General features: G+C 52.6%; 13 protein-coding genes across 13 annotated transcripts; 8 read left to right on the top strand and 5 right to left on the bottom strand.

Annotated features, from left to right (window-relative positions):
- Positions 1–11: 11 nt before the first annotated feature.
- On the top strand, positions 12–2,032 carry BDV59DRAFT_185990 (FAD-binding oxidoreductase). Its single transcript, XM_073690945.1, has 5 exons — positions 12–408; positions 464–801; positions 862–1,348; positions 1,404–1,609; positions 1,664–2,032. The coding sequence occupies exons 1-5, from the start codon at positions 149–151 to the stop codon at positions 1,936–1,938; spliced, it is 1,566 nt and encodes a 521-aa protein (XP_073544445.1). The 5' UTR covers positions 12–148; the 3' UTR covers positions 1,939–2,032.
- Positions 2,033–2,462: 430 nt separating this feature from the next.
- Positions 2,463–4,304, top strand: BDV59DRAFT_195497 (cytochrome P450; the record flags this gene model as incomplete). Its single annotated transcript, XM_073692579.1, has 4 exons — positions 2,463–2,665; positions 2,735–3,502; positions 3,561–3,997; positions 4,084–4,304. The coding sequence occupies 4 exons, from the start codon at positions 2,463–2,465 to the stop codon at positions 4,302–4,304; spliced, it is 1,629 nt and encodes a 542-aa protein (XP_073544446.1).
- Positions 4,305–4,731: 427 nt separating this feature from the next.
- BDV59DRAFT_195498 (FAD-binding oxidoreductase) lies at positions 4,732–6,356 on the top strand (the record flags this gene model as incomplete). Its single annotated transcript, XM_073692580.1, has 5 exons — positions 4,732–4,835; positions 4,886–5,282; positions 5,337–5,427; positions 5,481–5,814; positions 5,864–6,356. The coding sequence occupies 5 exons, from the start codon at positions 4,732–4,734 to the stop codon at positions 6,354–6,356; spliced, it is 1,419 nt and encodes a 472-aa protein (XP_073544447.1).
- A 1,472-nt stretch (positions 6,357–7,828) lies between these two features.
- BDV59DRAFT_205043 (uncharacterized protein) lies at positions 7,829–8,425 on the top strand (the record flags this gene model as incomplete). Its single annotated transcript, XM_073694578.1, has 2 exons — positions 7,829–7,966; positions 8,036–8,425. The coding sequence occupies 2 exons, from the start codon at positions 7,829–7,831 to the stop codon at positions 8,423–8,425; spliced, it is 528 nt and encodes a 175-aa protein (XP_073544448.1).
- A 207-nt stretch (positions 8,426–8,632) lies between these two features.
- BDV59DRAFT_195499 (Zn(II)2Cys6 transcription factor) lies at positions 8,633–10,483 on the bottom strand (the record flags this gene model as incomplete). The annotated part of the gene is made up of 5 exons (XM_073692581.1): positions 8,633–9,414; positions 9,479–9,791; positions 9,847–10,223; positions 10,331–10,426; positions 10,456–10,483. The coding sequence occupies 5 exons, from the start codon at positions 10,481–10,483 to the stop codon at positions 8,633–8,635; spliced, it is 1,596 nt and encodes a 531-aa protein (XP_073544449.1).
- Positions 10,484–11,176: 693 nt separating this feature from the next.
- BDV59DRAFT_210112 (phytanoyl-CoA dioxygenase family protein) lies at positions 11,177–12,570 on the bottom strand. The gene is made up of 3 exons (XM_073695532.1): positions 12,098–12,570; positions 11,664–12,028; positions 11,177–11,608 (listed from the first exon to the last, which is right to left on the bottom strand). Exons 1-3 carry the CDS (start codon positions 12,322–12,324, stop codon positions 11,208–11,210), a joined length of 993 nt encoding a protein of 330 aa, XP_073544450.1. The 5' UTR covers positions 12,325–12,570; the 3' UTR covers positions 11,177–11,207.
- Positions 12,571–12,653: 83 nt separating this feature from the next.
- On the top strand, positions 12,654–14,876 carry BDV59DRAFT_210116 (cytochrome P450). The gene has a single exon (XM_073695533.1). The coding sequence runs from the start codon at positions 12,803–12,805 to the stop codon at positions 14,363–14,365; it is 1,563 nt and encodes a 520-aa protein (XP_073544451.1). The 5' UTR covers positions 12,654–12,802; the 3' UTR covers positions 14,366–14,876.
- Positions 14,471–15,434, bottom strand: BDV59DRAFT_186004 (uncharacterized protein). The gene is made up of 4 exons (XM_073690946.1): positions 15,277–15,434; positions 15,053–15,226; positions 14,910–15,000; positions 14,471–14,859 (listed from the first exon to the last, which is right to left on the bottom strand). Exons 1-4 carry the CDS (start codon positions 15,376–15,378, stop codon positions 14,738–14,740), a joined length of 489 nt encoding a protein of 162 aa, XP_073544452.1. The 5' UTR covers positions 15,379–15,434; the 3' UTR covers positions 14,471–14,737.
- A 112-nt stretch (positions 15,435–15,546) lies between these two features.
- On the top strand, positions 15,547–17,231 carry BDV59DRAFT_186005 (uncharacterized protein). The gene is made up of 3 exons (XM_073690947.1): positions 15,547–15,644; positions 15,702–16,350; positions 16,409–17,231. Exons 1-3 carry the CDS (start codon positions 15,611–15,613, stop codon positions 17,109–17,111), a joined length of 1,386 nt encoding a protein of 461 aa, XP_073544453.1. The 5' UTR covers positions 15,547–15,610; the 3' UTR covers positions 17,112–17,231.
- A 2,582-nt stretch (positions 17,232–19,813) lies between these two features.
- Positions 19,814–21,155, top strand: BDV59DRAFT_186008 (uncharacterized protein). Its single transcript, XM_073690948.1, has one exon. The coding sequence runs from the start codon at positions 20,192–20,194 to the stop codon at positions 21,119–21,121; it is 930 nt and encodes a 309-aa protein (XP_073544454.1). The 5' UTR covers positions 19,814–20,191; the 3' UTR covers positions 21,122–21,155.
- Positions 21,156–22,041: 886 nt separating this feature from the next.
- On the bottom strand, positions 22,042–23,038 carry BDV59DRAFT_186011 (guided entry of tail-anchored proteins factor 1). Its single transcript, XM_073690949.1, has 3 exons — positions 22,754–23,038; positions 22,512–22,698; positions 22,042–22,432 (listed from the first exon to the last, which is right to left on the bottom strand). The coding sequence occupies exons 1-3, from the start codon at positions 22,838–22,840 to the stop codon at positions 22,107–22,109; spliced, it is 600 nt and encodes a 199-aa protein (XP_073544455.1). The 5' UTR covers positions 22,841–23,038; the 3' UTR covers positions 22,042–22,106.
- Positions 23,039–23,117: 79 nt separating this feature from the next.
- Positions 23,118–24,325, top strand: BDV59DRAFT_104684 (uncharacterized protein). The gene has a single exon (XM_073686498.1). The coding sequence runs from the start codon at positions 23,157–23,159 to the stop codon at positions 24,219–24,221; it is 1,065 nt and encodes a 354-aa protein (XP_073544456.1). The 5' UTR covers positions 23,118–23,156; the 3' UTR covers positions 24,222–24,325.
- Positions 24,210–25,000, bottom strand: BDV59DRAFT_186013 (4F5 domain protein). The gene is made up of 3 exons (XM_073690950.1): positions 24,843–25,000; positions 24,703–24,787; positions 24,210–24,651 (listed from the first exon to the last, which is right to left on the bottom strand). Exons 1-3 carry the CDS (start codon positions 24,903–24,905, stop codon positions 24,611–24,613), a joined length of 189 nt encoding a protein of 62 aa, XP_073544457.1. The 5' UTR covers positions 24,906–25,000; the 3' UTR covers positions 24,210–24,610.
- Between the last annotated feature and the right edge of the window lie 473 nt (positions 25,001–25,473).

Genomic DNA, 25,473 nt, shown 5'->3' on the forward strand with positions numbered 1-25,473 from the left:
GATGTGCGATTCGGGAGCTGGGCGGAGCTATTGTCCAATCCAGACCGAAGAGTGTACCGCGACAAGTATATAGCGGCGTGGCCGTCCGGTCCCCATCTCGCATGCATTCCGAGAGGGGATCAACCACAATTGATTACTTACAGAAAACATGAAACTGCTGGGTGTCCTGATTGGGGCGTCTGCAGCAGGGGCTCTAGCAGCCTCCACGAGCGATGTGACTAAATTCTCCTCCTTTGCGCAGCGCCTCGGGCTGTCTACTGCCGATACCCGTGCCCTAGCGGCGCAGTATGCGAAAGCCGGGGACCCCGTTGCTATTTTGAACATTGCGTGTTTGACTGCCCAGGGGGTTCTTGGAACCGAGAATGTTGATACATCACCCCTCAACCAGACTACTGTGGAGGTGAATTGGTAGGATAGGATCACTTTTCGTATGTTTAGGCTTCTTGCTGACCACACCGTGCAGGTCCGAATCATGCGTCGCAGAGCCCCACTGTATCGTTCAGCCTGAGGATGCTCAGGATATTTCCACCGTGGTCAAAGTCATCAATTTCTTCCAGGTGAAATTTGCAGTGCGCAGTGGCGGACACTCGCCGAACCCCGGCTGGTCAAGCGTTGGTGGTCAAGGTATCCTGCTGGATTTGTCTCGATTGAACTCTGTCAACCTGTCAACCGATGGCCAGGTAGCGAGTGTCGGTCCGGGTCTTCGCTGGGGCGAAGTTACGAAGGCATTAGACGCTGAGAAGGCCGTGGTGATTGGGGGAAGACTGCCCACGGTGGGTGTCGGTGGTCTGATTCTGGGAGGTAAGTTACGAAGATGCCTTTATTTATGAACCGAAAAAAGTGTCTAAGGAGAAATTACAGGAGGATACCATCACATGTCCAATCGTTTTGGTCTGGCAGCAGACAACGTGAAGAATTTCGAGGTTGTCCTGTCAAACGGAACCATTGTCAACGCCAATGCAAAGCAGAACAATGATCTATTCTGGGCCCTCAAGGGTGGTGGCCCCAACTATGGCATCGTCTCTCGTTATGATCTTAACACGGTGCCTGTCTACGAGGTCTGGGGGCAAATGATGATTTACGCCCCCGATCAAGCCGGCGCCGTACTGGATGCCTTTACGGAGTGGCAGCTCAACGGAGCCTCAGATGTCAAATCAACCGTGGCCATTGACATCTCCTTGACATCTGTAGTTATTGGGCTTGTTTATTCCGAGCCAACCGACAATCCCAGCGCGTTTGCGCCATTCTATGATCTGGAACCGCTGGCGACTCCTGTCCCCGCAATGAACACCACATTTGTCGTCATTGATCAACTCCTAGGATCCGCCTTTCCTGCCACGAGCGGTCGGTAAGTGATTATTTAAACCACTCTTCCTCATTAGACAGGACTAATTTATCTCTAGACACGACTATCGCGGCTGCAGTACTCGCATCGACTCCAACCTGACCAGGGATGTCTACGATTACTGGCTGGAGAAGGCCCAGGAAGCTCACCAGACCATCGGGGTCAACCAGTCCTTTGCTCTGCAACACGTGGGAGAGAATCTCATCCAGAAAGGGATTGAGAATGGTGGAAACGCCCTGAATATCCGAACCGGTCCCCAGCAATGTAAGACTCACTGCACTTTCTCCTGATACGGAGGCGTTCTAATGTCGGCTACAGGGTGGACCACCATTGTAGACTGGGAGAATGAGGCTGATGACGAGGCTGCCCGATCCGTTTCCATAGAGACGACAAAGTACTGGCAGAAACTGGCCAGGGAGCGTGGGCTGGATGTGTCCTTTACGTACATGAACGACGCCTCCCGCGACCAGAATCCCCTGGCATCCTATGGGGCGACGAATGTGAAGAAGCTGAAGGCAACGGCCAAGAAATATGACCCCACGCAGATGTTCCAAAAGTTGCAGAACAATGGGTTCCTGCTCTCGAAAGTGTAGGAGGAAGTCCGATCCGTCTCAGGCTACGCTATCGTATAAGAGAAATTAGACATGATTAGTTAGGTGTACAAAATTAGAATAAGGTCAACCAATCGCTTTTCCTTTCTGCCTATTCTGTATATGCGTAACAGCATTGCCCATACGACGGTGGAGATGTCGACTAATCCAGCCTTGGCTTTGTTCTGTACCTCATGTTGGACCAATCGGTCCGAGATTTCACGAACCCTGGGCAACAGGGTTTGAGATTGGGGTGAATCCTTCCGTCAGCCACGCTTATTGGGAAGTGGGCCGGTGCATGACAACGTTACAGTTACGATGCTAGTCATAGACCCCTGTCGAACTGTAAGCCGTAGCGTTGAGCTACGGCAATGCGTGAAAATCGCATTGCCGATGCATCTATTCCACGATTGTTCCATGATAAAACAGAGAATTATAGTGCATTGGGCAGATACAATGTGAATATGATCCCATGATGAATCCGAATTGAATTGTTGGCGTCTTTCGGTGTTGTTTCCTTATCCATTATGGATACTCTACATATACTTGCTACACATGTAGCAGAGCGGCCGACTATCCTTGTTGCTGTTATCTTCGTCGTTCTGTTACCAGGGCTTCTGCAGCTATCCTCAAGGGGAAAGCAGCCACCATATCTCAAAGAAAGAATCCCATATGTTACCAACACCATTCAGTATCTGACAGACGTGGGGACATTTTTGAATCGAGTAACGTAGGTTTCATACATTCATTGTGTTCTCTTCTTGCCCCGAGGTCAGCAGTATGGTCTGACAAAATTCAGAACAACGTTGGAGAAAACCAAAAGCAACATAGTCAAATTCCATGTCGGACCGATACCAGCATACATAGTCACCGGCGCGAAGAACGTGCAAACAGTGTTCGGCTCGCCGAACACCCTGGATGGCAATTTCCTCCAGCTCATGTTGATGGAACGTCACTGGGGAATGTCCAAAGAAGAAATCGCTAAGTTCGCAAACGATAAATCCGGTCGACTTAAGACACCAGCCCCAGGGACCGAGAACACCCCAGCGGAGAAGAGGTTCTGGCGTGGTCACGATCACCTATACTCCGAGTATCTCAGTAACCGCACGTACGCGGATGCTCTGGCCGACTCATTCTACTGCCTGTTCTCGGAACGTCTCGATCAGCATTCGACGACGGAATGGGACACCGTCAATCTGTTCGGGATGCTGAAGACGTCTATGGCCGAAAGTGCCATTATCTCGCTGTTTGGTTCACGGATCATCGATCTGAATCCCGGCTTTATTGAATGTTACTGGGAGTTTGATGAGATTGCCGGGACTCTCGTCTGGGGCCTTCCTAAGTTCCTGCAGCGACGATCGGTGGCGATCAAAGATCGTCTACACACTATGACGAGGAAGCACATCGATTCCGCATGGGAACACTTTGACTGGAATGGTCCCGATGTAGATTCCAAGTGGGAACCGCATTTTGGATCTCGTTTGTCTCGCGAGACTGCAAAGTGGCTGCGTGAAGGAGGTTTCTCGAACCAGGCGGCCGCCGGACACACGTTGGCCTCGTTATTTGGGTGAGAGCTCGCCGTGATATCGGAAAGTTAAGTTGTGGCATGCGCTAACGTTCATCAGCCTCAACGGCAACACAGTCCCTATCACTGCATGGGCGATGATCGAGCTGATAAAAGATCGAAATCTCTTCGAAGCTGTGCGCACAGAAGCCATGGGAGCCTATAACACAGATCCCACCACCGGATCCAGACGGATAGACGCACATAAGCTCATTAATCTTCCTCTGCTGCAGTCTCTCTACATCGAGATCATGCGCCTGCATGTCTCTTTCAACGTGACACGCAAGGTTTTGCAGCCCATCCAGGTAGACGGATATATGATTGAGAAAGGGGCCCTACTGCAGACCTGCTCGCAGATCGCACATTACGAGGATGCTGTTTGGGCCACACCAGAGCATCCTGCCTCAGATTTCTGGGCCTGGAGACATGTTCAATATGTAGATTCGCGGGATGAGTTAACCGGGGAGACCATTCGCCGGCCTCAATTTGCCATGAAGGGTAGACCAAGCTCATTCTTTCCATACGGTACGTTTTTCTGCTTCTATCCTACGATAACGGAACTGTCGCTAACGGGGTTGTGTCAGGGGGCGGATATGTAATGTGCCCAGGGAGGCATTTTGCCAAGCAGGAAATTATGCTGGCCATTGCAGTGCTGGTGACTAAATTTGACATTGAGTTTGTTGACTGGGTGGACTCTACTGGGAAGCCGTCGGAGAGGCCGGCTCAGGATGATTCCAAATTTGCTGGCTTCATCGCCATGTCTCCGGACCGGGAGATGAGAATTCGGTGGAAGAGAAGGTGGTAGTATAAAGATAGAGGAATTGCGACATACTGGTCCAAGTAGCGTGGTCGAGCCCGTTATGTAAAAGCTAAAAAATCATGTCCCACATTCTTATACTACTAATTGAATGCTGTGGCCAGCTGGGTATACATCGCGTACATCTAAACCGAACAAATAATAAAACCTCGGTCGGCAAATACGCCAATTCCATGGCGCAGCAAGGATTTCTTCCGCCGAGTAAGCGGTAATATTAGGGATTCCAGGGTGTTCTGACTCCTTGCCCAAGAGAGCCCGGCTCCATTTTTCGATGTATAAATACAACATGCCCACTTCGTAGTAGTACCTCCGCCGCACAAACTTTTTGGATTTCCATTTCCTTTAAGTAGCAACTATGGCACGATTGTATCATATCCTACAATACACTCTGGCCGCTGTGGTCATGACAGGCACGATGGCTTCTCCTGTACAAACCTGTCATAAGCTTGGTGCGGCTATTGATAACTCCACCTTCCTCCGGGATAGCGACGTGTACACAGCTTTAGTGCATAACCACTGGTAACGTGCTCAATAGTACATTATTCTAGCCTATCTACTAACGCGAGCAGGTCTCAAATCGCTTGGAAGCGCCCTACCTGCATTTTCGTCCCATCCACTGCACAGGACCTGCAAGTGGCCGTTCCTATGTTGTCTGCAGCAAAGACCCAGTTTGCCATTCGCTCTGGGGGGCACATGCCCGCCGAAGGCGCTGCCAGTATTGATAATGGAGTGTTGGTGGATCTGTCTAAGCTCACCGACTTGTGCTATGATGGAGGTGCCGGTCATGTTTCCGTCGGCTCTGGGCTTCGATGGGGAGAGGTCTACAACCAGCTGGACGAGCATCAAGTCACTGTTGTGGGTGGAAGAGTATTGGACGTGGGAGTCGGTGGTTTGCCCCTTGGGGGTGGTCTCTCCTATCTGTCCGATCTATATGGTTTGGCTTGTGACAATGTGGTTAACTTTGAGGTACATGCCTTTTTTTTTTTCACCAAAACAAGACAACTTAGTTTCAAATAACAGGTCATTCTCGCCGATGGATCACTGGTCAACGCCAATGCCACCTCTCATCCTGATCTTTTCTGGGCATTGAAGGGCGGTGCCAATAACTTTGGTACGTTTCGTTTGTTTTGACACCCGAACTCATCAATTAATCCAGTTCACTAGGTATCGTGACAAAATACACCCTGAAGACATACCCAATTTACCAAGTTTGGGGTGGAAGCCGTATAATTGCCTGGGAGCACGCTGAGACCCTCATTGATGCCATTCAGCAATACCAATCCCTTCACAACAAGGACCCCTACGCCAACATCAACTTAAATGCAGCGGCAATCAACACCACTGACGTCGGATTAATCTTGCAAATGGTCTACCTCAAACCTGAAGAGAAACCTGTGGCCTTTGATCTATTCTCTGAGATCCCTACTCTCTTGGATACCACAGGTCTGAAGACCTTGTCAGCCATGATGGGCGAATTCCCCACGCCAACCCTTCCCCGGTAAGAAGTCTGCACAACGTTCAAGGGTTACTCACTAATAATATATAAGGATTGACCACTGGGTGTTAACTGTTAAGCCCACCAAGTCTCTATATGACGTGATCAAAGAGCAAATGCTGCGTTCTCCACACCTCGACGACATCCGCTCAGTCACCGCGGGCTCCGTCTCGTTCAGTTTTCAGCCAATCTCCTCCTCCCTAGTGGAAGCAGGCCAGCAAAATGGAGGAAATGCCTTGGGCCTGGAGGCGATTAACCAGACTTGGTTCCATATAGATTCGGCGTGGTGGTGGCCTGAGGATGATGAGAAGGTTCTGGGGGCATCACGCGCCATGATGGATGTTATCGAGGAGACAGCAAAAGAAGAAGGCAGCTACCTGCCTTACCTGTTTATGAACGATGCAAACCGGAGGCAAGAGGTCATTGCGCACTATGGCGGGGAAAGTACGAGGAAGCTGCATCAGGTCCAGAGAAGATACGATCCTAGCCAGGTATTCCAGAAGCTGGTCCCTGGAGGATTCAAGCTTCCCAGGGGCCAAAATTGACTCTTTGGGATGAAAGGATGTTGACGGAAGAGCAGGGAGCCAGGCTGGAAGGTGTTAATAGTGGTGGTGGTGGTGGTGGTAGTAGTAGTAGTAGTATATAGTATGGAATAGGCGATCGGAGAAAGGTTCATCCGTATTACATAATCACCCGCCATAAATCTCTGTTTTTCTTTTCCTTCTCCCTTTCTTTCTCCTTTCTTCCTTCAGGTCTCCATACCCTTGTTGATGGCAACGCGCTTCCTTTCCGTCCACAAATTTAGATTCGAGACCGAGAGCGAAAATCGCATGCTCGTTCTAATCCCATCGCCTGCCACCGGGCGATTGTCCATCACGAGGCTGTTTGGGTTCGCTTTGAGCATACACCTATGTCCTTGCCCCGTGGCCTGCAGCTGACATACCGATGCCGGTGCCAGTTCGGGGCGAGGATTTCCGTAGACCTCCCCTTCAGTCATGTCTCATGTCTGGCTCCACCTGGAAGAAGATGATCTTCCTTGATGAACTCAATCAGCTACCCAACTAACGCCGCAGCTTGGAATCATACAATACAAGATAGAGAAAGAAACAGCGAGACACGAGTCAGTGACCCACTCGCTCAGGCATAATCGAAGTCTCGTCGGTCAGCTCCATGATATTCGAGGTCAATACCGTGCCCAGAACGAACTCTTTGGACTCTGTCCGCATTGGTCTCCCTCGTGTTGCGTCCGCTTCGACCCAGATGAGGCGGTACGTGTCAAAGCAGGGAGAGACATTCTTGTCCAACGTCAACGATGTAGTTATCCACTGTTACTAGCTTATCAGTCCTTACAAGATGGGTGGTGAGCCACCAGCGTTCAGCCGCCTGCATATTGCTCCTCATTACGGAGTATGGCTTGAAAGCCCAGGCGTGCATGACGGAGGCCAGTTACTCGGCGCATGTATCCAGCCAGTACGATGCCGCTGAAAATGCCACTGCTTGTTTGTCCCGGCCCCTGTAGTAGATCCTTGTGTCGGTGGTCCATCCCGGCGGCGATCTCAGCCCTGATGGACGATGTTCCGGACAAGGGGGGAGATGATCTACATATCTCAAGACACAGAATGCTCAACCTCCCGTTGAAGTGTACACAACATGACTCCCCTTGCTCCTGCAAAACGCATGCCAACATGGTCTCGGACCGGATTCTAAAACCACCTACGTAACGACGCGCATCTGTCTTCGATACAATCCCATTCCCGTTGGGATTCCCGAACTCAAAGGCGGCTCGTAAAGCATACATGCCGCCAGCCAAGGTCTTGCCACTCTACCCTAAGAATGCTTAATCCCTTCTCCCAGGTATAAAGAATCAAGGCACGCCATGGAGTCGGTGTGACTTCTTCAAACACGTAGCCCTTCTTCCCTTCTTTTCTCACCCACTTCTCCCACCCCCGGTCTTCGACAGACGTCAACCTATCCCTCTCCTCTCTACTCCTGTTCGCCTGTACCGAGCTCGCCCAACATGGCCCGCTTCATCCTGTCCATCTATGCCCTCTGCTTCTTCCTGGCAGTTTTCGCCCGCGCACTGCCGGTGCAGCAGGCCGGCGACAAGGCCGATGAAAGGAACCCGTGGATGGACATGGCCTCCAAGGCCATGCAGGTGAGTTGCTGCCTCCATGAGTTGCTGCCCCCTCCAGATGCACCAAATAGTGTAGCTGACCTGCCCCAGAACTCCATCGACCAGATGGACAGCATGAATGATGAGCTGGACAAGCAGAGCGAAAAACACAACTCGGGGGACCTCCGTCCGTCCGGCACGTCCAACCTTCCAGAGGTTCCTCCCACCCCGGAGCACGCCGTCCAGGCCGACGAGCACGAGGTGGAGAAGCCCGAGCACGAGAAGCCCAAGCCCGAGCATGAGGAGGAGCCCGTCGACGTCCCTGTTCAGAAACCCACGCCGACGCCTGAGGTCCCCATTTCCACCCCGACTCCTACCCCCGACCTGCCTGTGCCGACGCCGACGCCTTCGATCACTCCCTCTTCCGTGCCCACTCCTACGCCAACTCCAAAGAAGGAGAAGACCCCCGGTTTGCTCGGGTTGGGGATCGCGGGTTTGTAAGGGCGGACGCAGAGATCCATTCAATCTTCTCCTTTCTCTCTGTCCTTTTTTTTTTTTTTTTGCCTCCGACGACAGTATGATTTATATGTTCGACCGGGTCCTCCGGATGCAATATCTAGATAGATAGTTCCAATCAATACAATGACACTTCAGGATAGCCTGCAGCCTGCAGCCTGTAGACCCCTCCCGTAGTGTACCACCGACGCGTCAAGCGTCCCACGCCCACGTGCGCTTCAGCCGCGCCTGCATCGTCTGCGTCGGCCAGTAATTATTATCCTGGCTCATGCTGACGAGGATGGACATGAGGGCGCGCTGCTCGGCGCGATCGACGAACCGTTCCGCGCAAATGACGATGGCGATGGACGCCGTCAGCAGGGCGGTTGGCGACTGCCGATTGGAGAGAGCGACGCCGCAGAGATCCAGCACGGCAGCCTTGGCGGCGGCGTCTACGGCGGCGCGCGCGAGGGTATGCGCGGCGCCCAGGTGGGCGGTCTGCGGGCTCTTCGCAGTCAGGAGGATGTCCATGAGGCCGACGCTCTGCACCGCCACGATGTGGCAGTCGTCGAGGTACCACAGCTTCGGGAAGAGGTCGCCGGCGGCGGGGTCCGCGGGCGCGAAATAGACCGGCGAGAACGACGCCGGACAGCGGCGCAGCCAGTCGCTGCGGCGGGCGACGATCTCGTCGTGGCGCGCCGCGCTCTGCGCCGCGCTGTCGAAGCAGTACTGCACGGCCGTGGCGCAGATCACGAGGAGCCGGTTGACCCAGACGTGGTCCGGGGCGTGCGGCTGCAGGGGCCGGTGGTCGTGGATGTGGAGCGGGAGGTGGAAGGGCCGCTGCTGGAAGAACGCGAGGTGGAATTCCTGTCGGAAGCCGACCCAGAAAGCAGCCTGGCGGAGACCCGGGGCTGCGAGCGCGGAGGTGGCCTGGGCTTCGATGAAGACTTGGAGGCCGCGCAGGGCGGTCTCACTGGGGGGATCGATGAAGGGGCCTGCGGGCGTTAGGGTTAGCGGGGGGTGGAGGTTGTGGGTGATGTGCGTGCATGCATCACGTACTGTCGAGTTCCTCGTAGAAGCGCAGGATCACGAATGCTGCGAGGAGGTTCTCGTCCATGATGGCGTCGGGCTCTTTACTGAGGGATCGCAGGTGCGAGATGCAGCGGCTGTGGTAGCGCAGGTGGGTCTCTTCGCTGACCGCAAGACCGTCATGGAGGCCGTATTTCACGGTGTAGTCGAGTTGTTTGTTGCGTGGCAGGGTGCTGAAGTAGCGTGCCGACGCGGACAGTATGGCGTTGAGCAACGGCGGGCATGAGCGGGCTCGTTGAGGTACAACGACCGCAAAGTGCCGCTCCGGGTCGCAGAGGTCGAACTAGACAGTCAGTGTTGCGTTGGACCATGTACATGCGTGGGTGGGATGCGTTTACCCATTTAGCTAGGTCTTCCACGAAATATCGCAGCAGGCATGCCTCCTCGAGCGCAAGCTGCGGGAGAAGGAAGTGCCTGTCGGATATAGGGTTGGTTTGGGAGAACGTTACGCCTAGTCTCGCTGCAGCTGGGCTTGGGCCGGGCACAATGGCTGGACTAGTTGCTGTGGGCTGTCGAGAAGATATCGTCTCGTCTGGAAAATGCTCCAGCCGCGGGTACCGCAGGCGTGACGCCAGCACTGCTTCAGGGGACAGAGACGGCGAGGGCGAGAGGCTTGCAAAGGCATTGGGTGCGGGGATGCTACCTGGAGAAGATACATGTGGAGCGTATCGAGCAGTCAGTGTAGACGTTTCATCCACATACTCCAATGACGTTCCTGGCGTGTGTCAGGCTTTGCTGTCAGGCGATGAAGCGATGCATAGGTCCACGTACGCTGGTTCTGCTCGTTTTTGGACCGATCCCCAGTGTACTCGACACTGGTACTGTTCAGGAACTGTAGTCGGCGAGCTTGCGGTGGAGCTCGGACACAGTCTCGTCCTGACTTCTGGCATCGTCCACATTTTGGACGGGCTCCGTCACCTGCAAGAGGAGTTCAGTACGGCAGAGACCTTCAACTGGCGATCGGGGAACAAACATTTTACATGTTGTTCTGCAGCTCAGGATGACATTAGCAGTCTGGCTGGGATACTGCGAGCGGGATGAACCCACTGCGACAATTTTGACTAAGATGTAGAGTCAGTTTTGAGCTTCCTCTTCGGTCTCAGACCACCTACCAGGGTTCACGCTTTGGCCGCATGAAGCAGTAGAGTCGTGTCTCGGGCGTGATGCGTGTGGTAGGAGAGTGAGCGGCGGGTGGAGAGAAATGAAAGCCTTTGATGCGGTGGGGTTCGCCACGGTTGCCTCCGCATCCTACGATATTGATAAGAAGTATACAAGCCCTGGTACTTAGAAATCCTCAACGAATGCATCCTGCATTAGATAAACTAAATTTCCTAGTAATTATGTACGCAACATCACTACATATGCACTGTCATGTGTGAAGGGACAGGCGTCATCCGGTTTACAATATATAGCTTGTACCCACTCATGCACAGGAAATATCCCGCTAATATACTCGAAATATGTACCTGCATGCAAGTTAAACATGCGTCTGGATACCACCAAAATGGCCGCATGGGTGCTCCATAAATCCTGAAGAATGGAGTGCAGTGTCCAGTGCCCCTTGCTTGTTATGCTCTGTACCATGCTCTCGCCTGATGCGGGTTGGAATATTATGACAACTGAACTCCGATGAGCTGCAACCCAGTATCCCAACTCAATAGGCGTCCCATAAATTCCAGTCATGTTATGAATGGTTTATTTACAGCCCGTCGCCAGGTCTCCAAATCGTGAACCATCTTTTATCAATCCCCTCATCCGATTTATCGTAGAACCTCAGATCCGTGCTCAGCCGAATCCGACCCTCAGTATCTTCATTACGTCCGCTGGCATGAATACTGTACGGATGATGGAAGACAACATCTCCTGCCTCATAGTCCGTGACTAACCACTTATGAGTGCCAAACTGTGAGTGGACCAACGCAAACTCCTGTGGTGACGGTGAAATCATGCCACCCTCCATCATGTTTGCGTTGAAGGCTGACATGCGCTCCTCCGGAGACATGTGCGCTGCTCGCCTCGTGAAGTCGTTTTCGATAGCCTCGCCGAGAGGGACGGAGTTGGCTAAGTAGCACAGACCCCCGCCGTTGATGGAGATATCACCTGCATGGTTGGATTAGTATCCCATGCCACCACAGAAAGGACAGCTCCGACTAACCTATGGGGACCCAGGCCGTGAGGAAGAAGCCAGAGCCACCCCGCAGGAACAGCTTATCATAATGGATTCCGGTTCCCAGCCCGAAGGGAACATTGTGCCGGAGCATGGTGCGGTCGAGGATCACATGCTCCTTCCAGCTCATCAAGTCCCGGATGAACTTGGTGAGGACGGGATGTTCCACAAAGGCCCGGTACTGGGGGTCCTTGTGGGCCTCGATCAGGATGTTGGCCTCTTTGGGGTCAGCTGGCAAGCCCTGGCCACCAATGCCTTTGTGGAGGTCGGCTTGGGAGGACGGATTGAAGATGCCCTCGCGCGGGGATGTATTAGGAGCCAATAGAGAGGTGTCGGCGTAAGCTTTGAAGTAACTACATTCTTCTTAGTTTCACGGATCCTCCAGCGGGGGGCGGATGGGGTTTTCAAACGGGCTAACTTACTTTTCTCGTGCGTCCAGCACATCTTCCCGGGGAATGAGTCCTTTTACGAACAGATACCCATCTTCCTGCAGACGGCGACGCATCTCCTCGAGAGGCAACGAGGACGGAGATGGACGCAGACGTCCCAAATGCTGCAGGTCTATGCGGCCCCCATTCTGCCCTAGGCCGTTTGGCAAGGCTTCTGGGAGTGACTGCCGGGTGGGAATAGGATTAGTGACAGCTGCCATGGTTGAGGAAATGTAGTTATTATGGCAAGTGTAGATGAGACCGCTCGTCAACCGGACATATATAATCTGAGGGAGATCAGCTGAGGGTTTCTCACATCATGGCTAAATTTTTTCACATCTCTGGTTTCATTTGCCTATGATCCAGCGCGGGGTCAAGTGGAAAAGACAGGTTGTCCCCTCTTCTCTTCACCTCTGAGGATTCCTGGTCTTTTCCAGTCTCCATCGCAGTGGAGGGTGTCGCCGACATGTTGCCCTTTTGGGAAATAGAACCCTGGTAGAGCCAGGGCAGTCGGCGGCGCTAAACCGGATCTGCGGATACGTCGCCGATTGCCTTCTCTTTTGGGTATACCTGTATAGTTAAGAACCCGGAGATCATATCTGCTGCCAACCCAGAAGTATACCAGGATTGAAAGAACATATAAAGCAAATACCAGACGACAGGTGTAGATGGAGCCTCCCGGGTATCATTGTAGTCACGATGTTCTTTCTCGCCCTCCTGTTTTGCCTTGTCTTTCTCATCGTCTACTTCGGCGTAATCCCTATAATCACCTACTTCCGTGACCCAAAAGGTCTTCGGAAGTATCCCAAGCTCTCCATATGGTCTGGCATATCAGACTTGCCGCTTGTCTACCTTTCACATAAGGGCATCCGGTCCAAAACGCTCCTTGAAGCCCATAGGAAGCATCCGGTCCTCCGCATCGGACCAAATGCACTCTCCTATGCAGACCCAAACGCCATAAGAGATATCTATGGTCATGGCACCAAATGCAACAAAGATCTCTTCTACTCCGAACTGTCGGGGACGCACTTCCACCTGGCCGACGTGGTCGATAAAGGCGAACACGCGCGCAAGCGAAAGGTCCTGTCCAGCGCCTATGCCATCAAGAACCTCGAGAACTGGGAGCACAAAGTGGTCGACATGAGTCGCCGTCTTGTCAAAGCGTTCGACGCACGGTGCACCAGCCCCCTTCCTGCAAACAGCGTGCCGGGTCCACAGGACCTGACGGTTGACTATCGCCTGTGGACGAACCTGTTCACCATCGCGGCGATCGCCAATATCGGCCTGAGCGAAGACATCGGCTTTCTAGACCAGGGGAGTGATCTCATCACCTCGGAGGACAAGGACGGCACTGTGAAGAAAGTCCATTTCCGGGACTGCCTGTTTGCAACGGGATCGGCTACTTCCACGCTGATCTGGTCGTACGCCTGGTACCCGACGTTGACGAGGCTCAGCAAGCTGCTCTCGCCTACGTACCGGCAGAAGTGGAAGTTGAACAAGGACTGGGACGGCATCGTGTACAACCGAGCCACGTCCCGATGGCGAAAGTACGAGCACGGCGAGAAATTCGAAGACTTCTTCTCGGCACTCATGGAAGACAAGTCGGGAACCCCCCACAATCTCGAATGGGGCGAGATCGTGGCGGAAGTGAGTATCATGATGAATGCAGGCTCCGACACCACCGGCATCGCCCTCAACAATGTCATGCTCATGCTCCTCAAAAACCCGCATTGCTTGCGGAGGCTACGCGACGAGATCGACGACGTTCTGGATGAGGAGGACACCATCGCACCGTACGACAAAGTGAAGCATCTCCCGTATCTGCGCGCCTGCATAGATGAAAGCCTGCGGCTGTACCCTCCTGTGTCGTTCGGCCTCCCCCGACGCACCCCTGCTGAAGGCACCACTATCCTCAATGACTACGTTGCCGGCGACACGTCCGTCAGTATTTCGGCATACGTGGTTCACCGCAATGAGGGCATCTTCCCTGACCCGGAGGTCTACCGTCCGGAACGCTGGTTGGGTGACAAGGGTAAAGACTTGCAGTCGTATTTCGTGGCTTTCAGTACAGGCGCTAGGGGATGCATTGGTCGCAACATCAGCTATCTGGAGCAGACTATCCTCCTGGCTTCCTTGGTACATCGATATGATTTTGCTCTGCCATCGCCTGACTGGGAGCCCGCCCGTCACGAGACGACAAATCTGAGTTCCGGACCGATGCCTCTGAAGGTTTGGAGACGCGATAGGGAAGTAATGGCTTGATGCAATTGTGCTCTTTGAGATGTCGTATGATGCAAGGTCGAACAACTAGTTGTACTTCAATGACGTGAGCTCTGTTAGTTAATTCAGAGAGATATATACACGGGCCCTGTTGTAATTATTCCAGATATGGTGGTATCATGATTGCCGTGGTGCTACATTAGGTAAAGGCACCACGTATAACACTGGGAGATGCCGACGCTTATAATTCTATCCTCGGGGGCAACACCTGCAAGCCAAGCGATCCTTAATCTCCATGACTGTCACCCACTATGGCACGCACGACACAGCGGAGACGGATGCCTGGCATCTAACGGACCCTGGATACTTTCCTGATCGTTGATAACCATGTTCGTTCGACACTTTCCACAAGTGCTATGAGTTCCCTGTTTGATTATTATTGCTATTGTTGGCCTTTTGTTGCCCCTCATACAGCCCGGTATAATACCCCGCATAGTACCAGGCCATCATAAGGTTTTTCAGTCCCTCATCTTGAACTACAACGCAATGTCAGACGAATATTACCCTGGCAAGGGAGGGTGCATACCTTGTGCCAGAGCTGCGTGGGGCACAGCGGCCCCCGCAGGACCAGGCGCAGCAGCAGAGGCCCCGATAGATGGCGCAGCCTCCCCCGTATCCTGGATGAACGTAAGGACGAGTGAACAACTACAAGGTCCTCCGCACACGTACCTGTGAGTTCTGAGGGGGTGCAGCCTTCGGTTCCTCTGCAGGAGGTTCCTCAGCATCCATCTCCACTTCGGGAGATCCATCCTGCTCCTGCGACTTCCCTACGAGCCCGGCAGCTTCGGCCTCTCGCAGGACATCCTCTACATTCTCCCCTCGAGCATGAATGCTGTGATAAAGCTGTCCATCGGTGTCAGACAAGAGATCACGTGCAACAACGACTGACATACTTTGTATTCTTCCACGGCCTCGTCCCAACTCTGCACGAGCGCAGAATCATCCCAGATTTCCTCCTGAGTCAGCGCTTTCGTCGCATTCTTCGTCTTCCCCATGGCATGCAAGACTCGAGTGAGATCAGATCGGCGAAGGAAAACAGAACATACCGAGGAGAAGATGTGTTGATGTTCCAGACCGGCCAAGGCGGTGAGACGGATACTGCTGCTCGTCTTGGCGTTGCGGGAGGAAAAAAAAAGTAGACGCAGAAAAAGTTTCCGCATCAATTTTTTGCGATTCAAAGCTCCGTGCAGTGCCTAGCCATAGCCTGCAATCCCAATCTCTTCCGAAATGGCCCCGGACAAGAAAGACAAGAAGCGCAAGGGTGCGTTGTTCTATAGGATTCGAACTTTTTTCTGGTTCTTTTACTGACGCCTCACAGCTGCTGCTGCGGCCGCCGCCTCCGACTCGCCCGCGAAGAAGACCAAGAAAGTCGACGCTAAGCCCGCTGAATCCCCCAAGTCTGCCCCTAAGCCGGCTCTGAAGAAGGGCAAAGACAAGGCTGCAGCACCGGAGGAGAAATCCGCGCAGAATGTGAAGGTCAATGGCGAACCGACCCGGCAGATCAAGCCTCGCAAGCGTGCGGCCGATTTCCTCAGCGACAACGAAGAGAGTGAGCCTGAGGTGGAGGCGAAGGAATCCAAGGCTGAGGCCGACAAGAAGTCAAGCAACAAGAAATCTAAGAAGGAGGATGGTACCGCCGCTCCTGCCCCGAAATCGAAGACTCCCAAACTTCAGAGCATTTCCAAAACAAACACCAAGGGAAAGAAGGCTCAAGCTGTCGCGGATGCTTCCGATGAAGCCTCAGCCGATGAGGGCAGTGGAAGTGAAGTTGAAGAAGATGATCAGACCGTTGCGCTCATCAAGGGCTTCGAGAGCAGTGGAGACGAGGATGAGTCCGGCGACGAAGGATTCGACCCGGAGGCTCCTGTTCCTAAGATTCCGGACTCGAAGAAGACAAAGCGCAAGCTCTTGAAGAAGCAGAAGGAGAACAAGGAACAGGCGGAGGAGCCGGGTACCGTATATGTTGGGTATGTTTCATTTCGACAGACGCTTTGCCCATGTCGGTACTAACCCTTCTTCTCACAGACGTATCCCCCACGGTTTCTACGAACACCAGATGCGGGCGTATTTCTCCCAGTTCGGTGACATCACCCGTCTGCGTCTCTCCCGCAACCGCATCACTGGCCGCTCGAAACACTACGCTTTTATCGAGTTCGCCTCCACGTCGGTAGCTAAGATCGTCGCGGCCACCATGGACAACTACCTCATGTACGGTCATATCCTGAAGTGCAAATACGTGCCCCAGGAGCAATTGCACCCCGAGATCTGGAAGGGCGCCAACCGACGATTCAAGCGCACCCCCTGGAACCGGATCGAGAAGAAGCGCCTTGACAAGGGCAAGACGAGAGAGCAATGGACCGAGCGCATTGAGCGGGAGCAGAAGAGGCGGATTGCCAAGGCTGAGAAGCTCAAGGCGATGGGTTATGAGTTTGAGCTGCCCGAGCTGAAGAGCGTGGATGACGTTCCCGTGCAGGAGGAGCAAAAGGCCATTGAAGCGGGTCAGGAGGCGCCGACTGAAGAGGCTCCGAAGGCCATTGAGGCCCCTGAGGAGCCCAAGGTCACCAAGGATGCTGAGGATACCCCCAAGAAGTCGAAGAAGGAGAAGGCCGGATCTGAGAAGGGCACACCAAAGCAGGAGGGGAAGACTACACCTAGCAAGGGTGCCAGCGCGGTGACTCCTTCTCCTGCCACCAAGAAGGCGAAGAAGTCTGGCAAGGCTAAGAAATAGATTCGACTGTGTTCGGCGCGGTTTTTAAGACATTGTATTGCGAATGACATAGGTTTCTAGGTACTGTTCGTTGTATTATGCATTGTAGTATGTCATTCAGAATCTCTTGAGCACCCCAAGTGGAGCGTCGCGTGTAATTGCAAGATACAGTGAAGTCTCGCAGGTATAATGGGATATACTCCGTATTGCGTGTGTCTATGTCCTGCCATTCTGCCTGTAGGACCAGCTGTAGCCTTCAGCAGGAGGTTCTTGAGCAACAGTGCAGCTTGCGGCACCGATTCCTCCATTGGGCTACCGATCTTTATATCCGGGATGAGCTACAACCATACCAGCGCTTTGCTATCCGACCAACATCCATGTGACACGGGGCAGTGATCAGTTCTTGCAAGTTTGAAGGTGGTTTTGGCCAGCAGTAGACAACTGTCCTAAAACTTAACATCAAAGGAGGAACGCTACAAACTTCTACACAGCTACCCCGGCGTACAGCCTAGGCGCGATCGAATTGTTTTCTGATCGCTCAAGCGGAGAATACAGCAAGTACCGTCAGACTTCACGGCGGCCAGTAGCGTCCATATACCCTAAACGGCTCTCATGTTCTACTTTCTGAACAGGCTACATTCCAGGCCGGTTTCTATATTACGCTTATTAAGGGAACAAGTGGGTGCATCCATCTCAGCGGTGAGATTTCCCCAGAGGTCTTGCTGCATACTGCCACTGCGTGCTCACCAGAATGAAAGGAGACGTGTTAAAAAAAATCTGGATCGTAACGTTCTTCTGATTACTAACTACCTAGGTAGGCAGTGTATTACATGCAGATCCGAAGTTCCTTCTTCAAATGAGCCATAGCTCGGTAAGAATTCGCCAACTGTGCATCCTTATAGTCATGTCCAGTGCCACAGTTATATTCGTGTTCTCTCGTCATCTCCCAGCATGTTGGTTTAAGGCCGTGGATACAGCGACATTCATCTCCGCTGCAGCTATGGGGTGCGAAGTGTATATAAAATTGATAGGCGTGGTCCTTCATCCGAGAGAACGAGATAGTCCGACGTGGAATGACTCACCTTTCACTAGAGAATATAGAGTAAATTGTTTATTTCTACTGTTCCCAAGTGATTCCATAGCCATCACCAGATGACAAACAGATCTTTAAATGAGGGTCTTGGGTACTGACCTAGCCTGCCGACATAACGGAGGTTGTCTCTGGAACTTGCCATTAACTATTCAAGATGAGTCATTCAGGCCTCTATAAAAAGGCTTTAGGCCATGGGAAACCTCTCTCTTTCTTCTTCTTCTCTTCCCATAGCTAAATGCTCTTGTCAAGGTGCCGGAATCAATCGTTATCTTCCTGAAGAGACCATAACACTCCATCCATCTCTTCTACAACAATGTTTCGCTTTACATTGTTTAATGTGCAGGGACTGAGCTGAGCGACTGATCTCTATCACACATTCCTGAAGTCGCCGATTAGCTCAAGCAACTCATTTTATCATCATGGCCGCGTGAGTATCTGACCTCTAGAACTGTTTCCAACACTGTCTGACCAGCTCTTGTAGGTGCCATTCGCTGATTTTGACCGGTCCGTAGTCCATCGACAAGCCTGGATACCATCCCAGTCTTGCTCAAGCAGTGGGACCAAGGGAGCTTCAGCAGACCTTGGTCACTCAAATTGCCACTGGTACAGATGTCGTCGTTATGGCTTCTCCAGGCCAGAGGGTGACAAGCATCTGGTTCGATGAATTCTTCGCCTAACACATTCGAGGTTGCATTCCGAGAATTCATAAATGCTTTTGAGGTATCAGACTTTAGTGAAGAAGTTGCACAACATTCCATTCCTGGACATCCGTTATACCCTCTTACCAAAGCATGGTTAGATTCTGGGACGCTGGGACCCAGGAATAGGTAGTCACCACGTGTTAGTCGCTCTCTTGGAGATCAAATATTGCCGTGGGGACTGGTGATTTGGCATGCGGGTTTCTATTGCTTCTTAACTTTTCGTGCGCCGTGAGCGTTGTGATGGCTCTGAAGGGACTTTCCATGATGGGGCTTGCCTTCAGCGTTTATCGATGGAGATTGCCTTTAAAACTTTCCATTGATCAAGATGAGTCATCCAGAGCTTTATAAAAGGGCTTTAGATGGAGGATCTTTCTCTTTCTCTTTTTTCCCTCTCCATAGTTGGATGTTTTTGTCAAGGTGCCAGAATCGACCATCTTCATCTTTCTGAATAGACCGTAACAGCCGTTAGTGTAAAAGCCTCCCTATCTGGCAATTTATTTGGGCAAGCTAGCTAATACACAATAGGCAATCTAGATGATCCACTCCGAGCTATGGATTCCGACAGTTTAGGGCCCCACGTGATCAAAGTAGCCATGAGAATACGAGGTATCTGCCAGAGTAAACTTCCTGCCATGATGACAACTTCGCATATAAATGGAACCTATATCTCCTTGACGTCTCTGCTTGTATATTGCCACTTCCTTTTTACCGGGCTCGGCAGTGAACTCATCGTTGCATGACGCCTTCCGATCTTGAACCCCTAATCGGCTGCAGATCTCTAAACAATGAGCACTTCTGTGTCCAGTTTGTCGACTTTCCCTCTGGAGGTTGTCATAGAGATATGTCGGCAGCTTGAGGACCCCCAGGACCGACTGAATCTTGTATGCTGTTCGCGAAAGTTCCATAAAATATTCCTGCCATTGCTCTATCAAAAACTATGGGCTGGGGGCCACCTCCTTCGCCCAATTGTCCGGCTTAGCGAGACACTTGCTAAGAACCCGTCTCTCGCAGCGTGTGTCGAGGTCGTACATCTGTCCGCCTGGGAGACAGAACAGGGAACCCACGAGGCAGACTTCGAGGAAGCGCTGAGATTACAGAAAGAATATCCTGACATCGATGGTGAAATTGAACCGTATGATTGGTCGCTAGATGGGAGCGTCCGTTTAGATCGTATTGACTACGGCCCTTTCTACAAACAGGCACAGCGCGTGACTCGCTCTACAGACGAAGCAGACTTCTGGCTGGATGCGTTGCAAATCGGAAGTGGCGACGCATGGATTGCACTACTGCTTACCTTCTTGCCTAATATGCGGCGACTCGAGGCTGAGTTCCCCTCCGGCTCGCTGTGGCTTCACTATGTGATGAGATGGGCCGCAACTCGGGACGTGATCTCTCTTCCGGCGGCCTCTTTCCCGCCAATCTCCGAGGCGTATGTGGACTGGAGCCCTCACGGCATTTGTATATGTGCGGAGCACGTCATGCCTTTCTTCTTGTTACCATCAATGCGCCGGTTTTACGCGAGCGATTTGAATGGCAGCGTAACGGGCGGTGATGACGAGTTATCGAGATCAACCCCGATGTATGGGGCGTCGTCCGTTACTCACATTGAGATCAACGGGTGTAATGGGAGATGGGACCTGTTCAAGGTGATCGGCTCCTGCAAAAGCCTCCAGTCTTTCAAATACAATCACCGGGGCTGTCTCGACTATAAACCAACGGAGTTATACGGTGCTCTTCTCCCAATGAGAGAAACACTTGACACGATATGGCTGGATATTATGGAGAGGTACAATCGGCATAAGGACGATCACCAATGCGATGATGCACTTCCTTCCTTCCGGGACTTCGCTGCTCTGAAAACACTCCATCTCAGACTAGGGAACTTGCCGGTTTTGGAGAGAGAATCCGACATATCTCTTGCTCAAGCCCTTCCGCCTTCAATCGAGACACTGCAAATTGCCGATACAGGAAACGTTGGGGATCTCCAGGTCTTTGCCCAAAAATTACAAGATCATATTGACAATGGCTTGGAGTCCACTCCTGCATTGACACAGATCGACTTTAAACCTTTGTCCAATTCTGCAGAGGTATCTGCATTGGTGGAGACCATGACTACCATCTGCGCCAAAGCGGGCATGAAGTTCCGAGTGTGCGGTATTCCCGGTGGTCGGACTGATTGGGGTGCTCCTGGATTTGCACCACGTCCATCACGACCTGCCAAAATAGATCGATTCTGACTTGACCTTCTGTGGTGATCTACATTTTACCCCGGGCAGTGAAATATTTTCTGCGGATTACATCGCGGATAAGCATATGCCGGCGTATATTTTTGTTACAATACTATACAGAGATACTCTTGTAAGTTTGGTTCAGTTGTGTACTCCGTAGGTGGAAGACCGTCTATTTTGCCTTAGATCTAGTCACGTGGACGGCTAGTCCACAAATAGCATAGCGCTCACCTGACCAACCGAGCGAACAAAAAAAAAAAACCAAAGTTCCACTCCAACTTTTCTTCCCTTCCTTCTTCTCCCAACTCCTCGCTCAAAGGATCGCATTCAAAGCTCACACACAGAGTATGCCCATCGGGATGCTCTCTCTCTTCGCACGAAGGGAACAAAGCTTTGGGGAAAGTCCCCGGACATCCTGACCTCTCTTTCGGTCAGGCAATGCGGAAACGCGCCGCCATAGAAGCAATTTGACAGCGGCTGACTGCCCTATTCTCTCCCGGCGCCACGTCTATACCCGACGCCCCTGGTGGACACAATGGCGGTATGACTGGTGCCGGAGAGGGGTTTTATTGGGTTGCCTTTCGTCGTGTTTCAATAGTCATGCGATTGCCTGGTCCTGACGGACCGGGTAACCCAACGGGGCTCATTCTCGAGGCGAGGAGTTCATCTACCTTTTTTTCTTCCTCCGAGTCTGTAGCTTATGGAAAGCGGTGGCTTTGGTCACAGAAGCCCTGTCGAAGGGGCCGGACTCCCACTTACACATGTCTCCCTCGTCTCTGCGTGTTCGCATGATGATATACCAATCATAGAGTCAAGCCCTGAAATCCCTACTACGGTATGGGGTTGTTGACGATAAACGATTGTTTTCATATCTGATGAACATCTACCCCGTTCTATAGAAAGACCACGAATGCAGGAAAAAAAATTTCAATATCTTCAATTTCTACGCTTGCTCCATTTTCGTAATGTAAGACCCAAGCCGGGCCCGCGTAACTCATTGCGCCTTCTTCTCCCCTGCCGCAACGGGGACGGCGGTCTTGCTCCCCGTCTGCATCAGCGCTGCAGTGACGATCTCTGCCAGGACGGAAATCGCCGTCGCACACACATTGCTCCAGACTTGAATGCTCACCGACCCCATGGGCGCCCGCGGGAAGGACAGAACCCATTCGACGTAGTAAGGGAACCAGGCTTGTGGAAGGGCGAAAACGGGGGTCTTGGAGTACCAGAACTGGAGGAAGATTTTAAGGCCGTTGGTGCTCAACCACCGGGCGATCTTGACGCTCCAGTCGAAGGACGTTTTCTGGGCGAGGAGGGTTTTGTCTGTCGGGTTGGGCGGTCAGCTTTCATTCCGTGCTCTGTGTATCTCGAAATGGGAAAAGGCCTGCTGCTGCTGCCATACTCAGTTTCTCGTATTCGTCCATTGCCTTGTCGTGGCGTCTTCGAATCTTAGCCCACTTCGCAAACTCGTCCTGGGAGCTCGTGTTGTTCATCTCGCGCTTCAGCTGGACGACCTCTCGCTTCAGTCGGTTCTGTTCCCGGGCGCATTTCGACGTCGACGTCGGAAGTTTCAGATACAGGAGCCATAACTAGGGTCGTCAGTGTGTGGGTTCCGAGACACGACTCTGCTTGCGCGCCACTCACCAGCCCGTCAATCGTGCTTGCTCCAATGGTGTTGATCAGGTAGATGGCAACGTGGACGAAGAAAACCGTCCAGATGAGGGACAGCATGGTGGAGGGTCGGGGTCGACAGGACGAGGTTGCGATGCTCAGGAACGACCGCACAACCAGTCGACGGTAGCGGAAGGATCAAAGTCTCGATGCGAGAAGTGATACGGCGTGTTTCCGACTCCGATTGATGCCGACAATGGAGGAACGGCGGGGAGAACGCACCGGGGGTCGAGATGGAAGCTGTGCGGTGGTTTGGCGGGACCAAACAACAACCCGTGATCGAAATGACGTTGTCACGTTAGTCGTTCCGCCGCCGCCTTCCACCTCCGCTCGGTCCCTACTATGTGTATGTTTACCACCGCTGGGTTAGGCCTCAATGTCCGCTCCCAACTCGGCTTTCCAAGAGCTTAGCCATATCTTTCGGAACAGGGGCAATCGGATTCTGGAAATCGAGATTCTGCCCCCGGCTCTCGGGCCGCTCCTCCAAGATGGATGTTCCATAGGGATCACCAAGAAATACCTGGCGCAGGCTTTTGTGGCTGCCCGGTGGGTTTTCTTTGCGGAGTCGAGTGCTCAAGGAGAGGACGAACGCCTGGGAAAGAAGCTTGACGAGGTCACCATGTGTTCGGAGATCATCCTGCTGTTCGACTGCGAACATTTGACTGCATGCAATTGGCGTAAACAACGCCTGCAAGACATGATACAACGCCATGATGCCACCAGCCAAGCCAGTCGAGAGACGTTGGCTGATTCCCTCCATACGGAACTCACCCTAATGACAACCTACGTCTGTTCTCCCCTCCGTCGACACACCAAGTCTCCCACACTGTGGGAGCATCGGCTTTGGGTGCTGAGGAATCTGCTCCTCTGCGAGTCGGACGAGACGTCAGGCCAGCCTGGTTCACCAGGCTGCGAGCAGTCGAACCCAGCGATGGAGACGGCCCTCCGCCTCTGGCAGCAGGAGCTGGTTACCGTTCTTCGCGCAGGGGAGCTCCACCCCAGGAACTATTATGCCTTTAACTATATACGGGAAGTGTGCGGCGTCCTGTCGCAGAAAGTGGCGGACTGTGATGGGCGTTCTACTCGGTTTGCTCGGGAAGGCGTTGATCCAACGCTAGACTGGTGTCTGGCTCATACGACGGATATCTCCGGCTGGATGTTTCTCTTTTACTTATTAGAAGCCGTTCCGGACGACGGTGTACGGCAAACGACAGTCCGCAGGGCAGTACGCTTTGCCCGGGATGTTGGGTGGGAAGGGGAGAGCCTCTGGACGTTTGTGGACCTGGCTGTCCGCACGTTTGACCTCGCCGCGGTCATTCAGGAAGAGTTACGTCCAACCCAGGTGCTTCATCCAGCAGATGGTGACGACGCACCGACGGCAAAGACAGGGTGGAAAGTCTGGTTAGCCATGGCCAAGGTCTGTTGGGCAGCAGGCCGGTAGCGAGTGGCTCGTGTTTCAACCTTTGTATTGTTGATACCTGGTGATTGATATACCCAAAGAATACTCCGTTCCGCTATGGTTAAGCTTGCAAGATCAAGTAATGTCACGCTATGGTTGGATGAACGCCTCGCTAAATACCGTAGTCTCATAACATGCGCCGATGACTCCTTCATCTTCGCCATCTCGTCACAGAACCAAGGCTGTCCAATATGCCGCCGTGCAGCCTCGTCCAGTATGTAAGTTCCAAGTATGATATCCGCCCATCTGCCTTGTTGTCTTCCAGGATGATTTCCAGATCCGGCCCGCCACACGGTATAGTATACGGGAACAACGAGAGTGGCGTGAAGACGGTACGTTGGCGGATGTCACCTTTCGGTGTCCCATGGCATTTATTTCTTCTTGGCGGCTTCGGCGGCTCGACGCTCGTCGGCTGCAGGCGATGATTAGTACAGGAAAAGTTCGCCAAGCTGAAGGATCGTACCCAATCTCTGTTTCTCCCGCATGATGGCCGCAGCATCCTCCTTGGCACGCTGGTACTCGGTGCCGCTCATAGTGTTCTTGTGTTTCTGTGGACGGAGTTAGCAAGTCGAAGGGAGGCTGGGATGATGAATGAGGGCTGACCTCGGCTTTCTGCTTCTGCAGGTTCTTGGCCCGGGCCTTTTCTCTCTGATTTCCGCGAGACATTTGGAGGACGGATTAAGTAGCAGGAGTGGTATAGATAGTGGATATGGGGATGGGAACGACGGGGATGAACGAGAGTCGAGGGTTGAGCGCGAGTTGATGGCGGGGGAAAAGTTCAATGAGGGTTTTTGCCGTTGCCTTTTTAAGCCGCCGCCGCCTCGGATTGCCGCCTTCGGTATTCCGTCCAGAGACTCTATACACCGGGGAATATTGTATAGTTTATTCAATGTAGTTTTCTATGACTCTGGGAGTGTATGGACGTTCTCGACTGCTGCTGTGATTTTCTGTGTACGTTGTAGATCTCGTATCTACCGGCTACCACTACTACAGCGACTCCACATTCTCCATGTTAATGTCAAGACATCCGGTGTTTCAGCCCAGCGGCAAGGAATCTATATCGGACATCGTCAACCAGTCCCTTTGACCGACTGAATCGAGATTGTGTTGGTCCTTAGGCGCCGGCGACAATGAAACAGCACGGCTGAATGGTTGACAATGGACGATCTATAAAAAGTGCCAGCGCTTAATGACTGGATCATGATGACTAGCCTCCTGCTGGAATGGTTTCAGG

Source organism: Aspergillus ambiguus (genome assembly GCF_047715705.1).
Source record: "Aspergillus ambiguus strain CBS 117.58 unplaced genomic scaffold BDV59scaffold_39, whole genome shotgun sequence".
NCBI classification, from domain to species: Eukaryota; Fungi; Ascomycota; class Eurotiomycetes; order Eurotiales; family Aspergillaceae; genus Aspergillus; species Aspergillus ambiguus.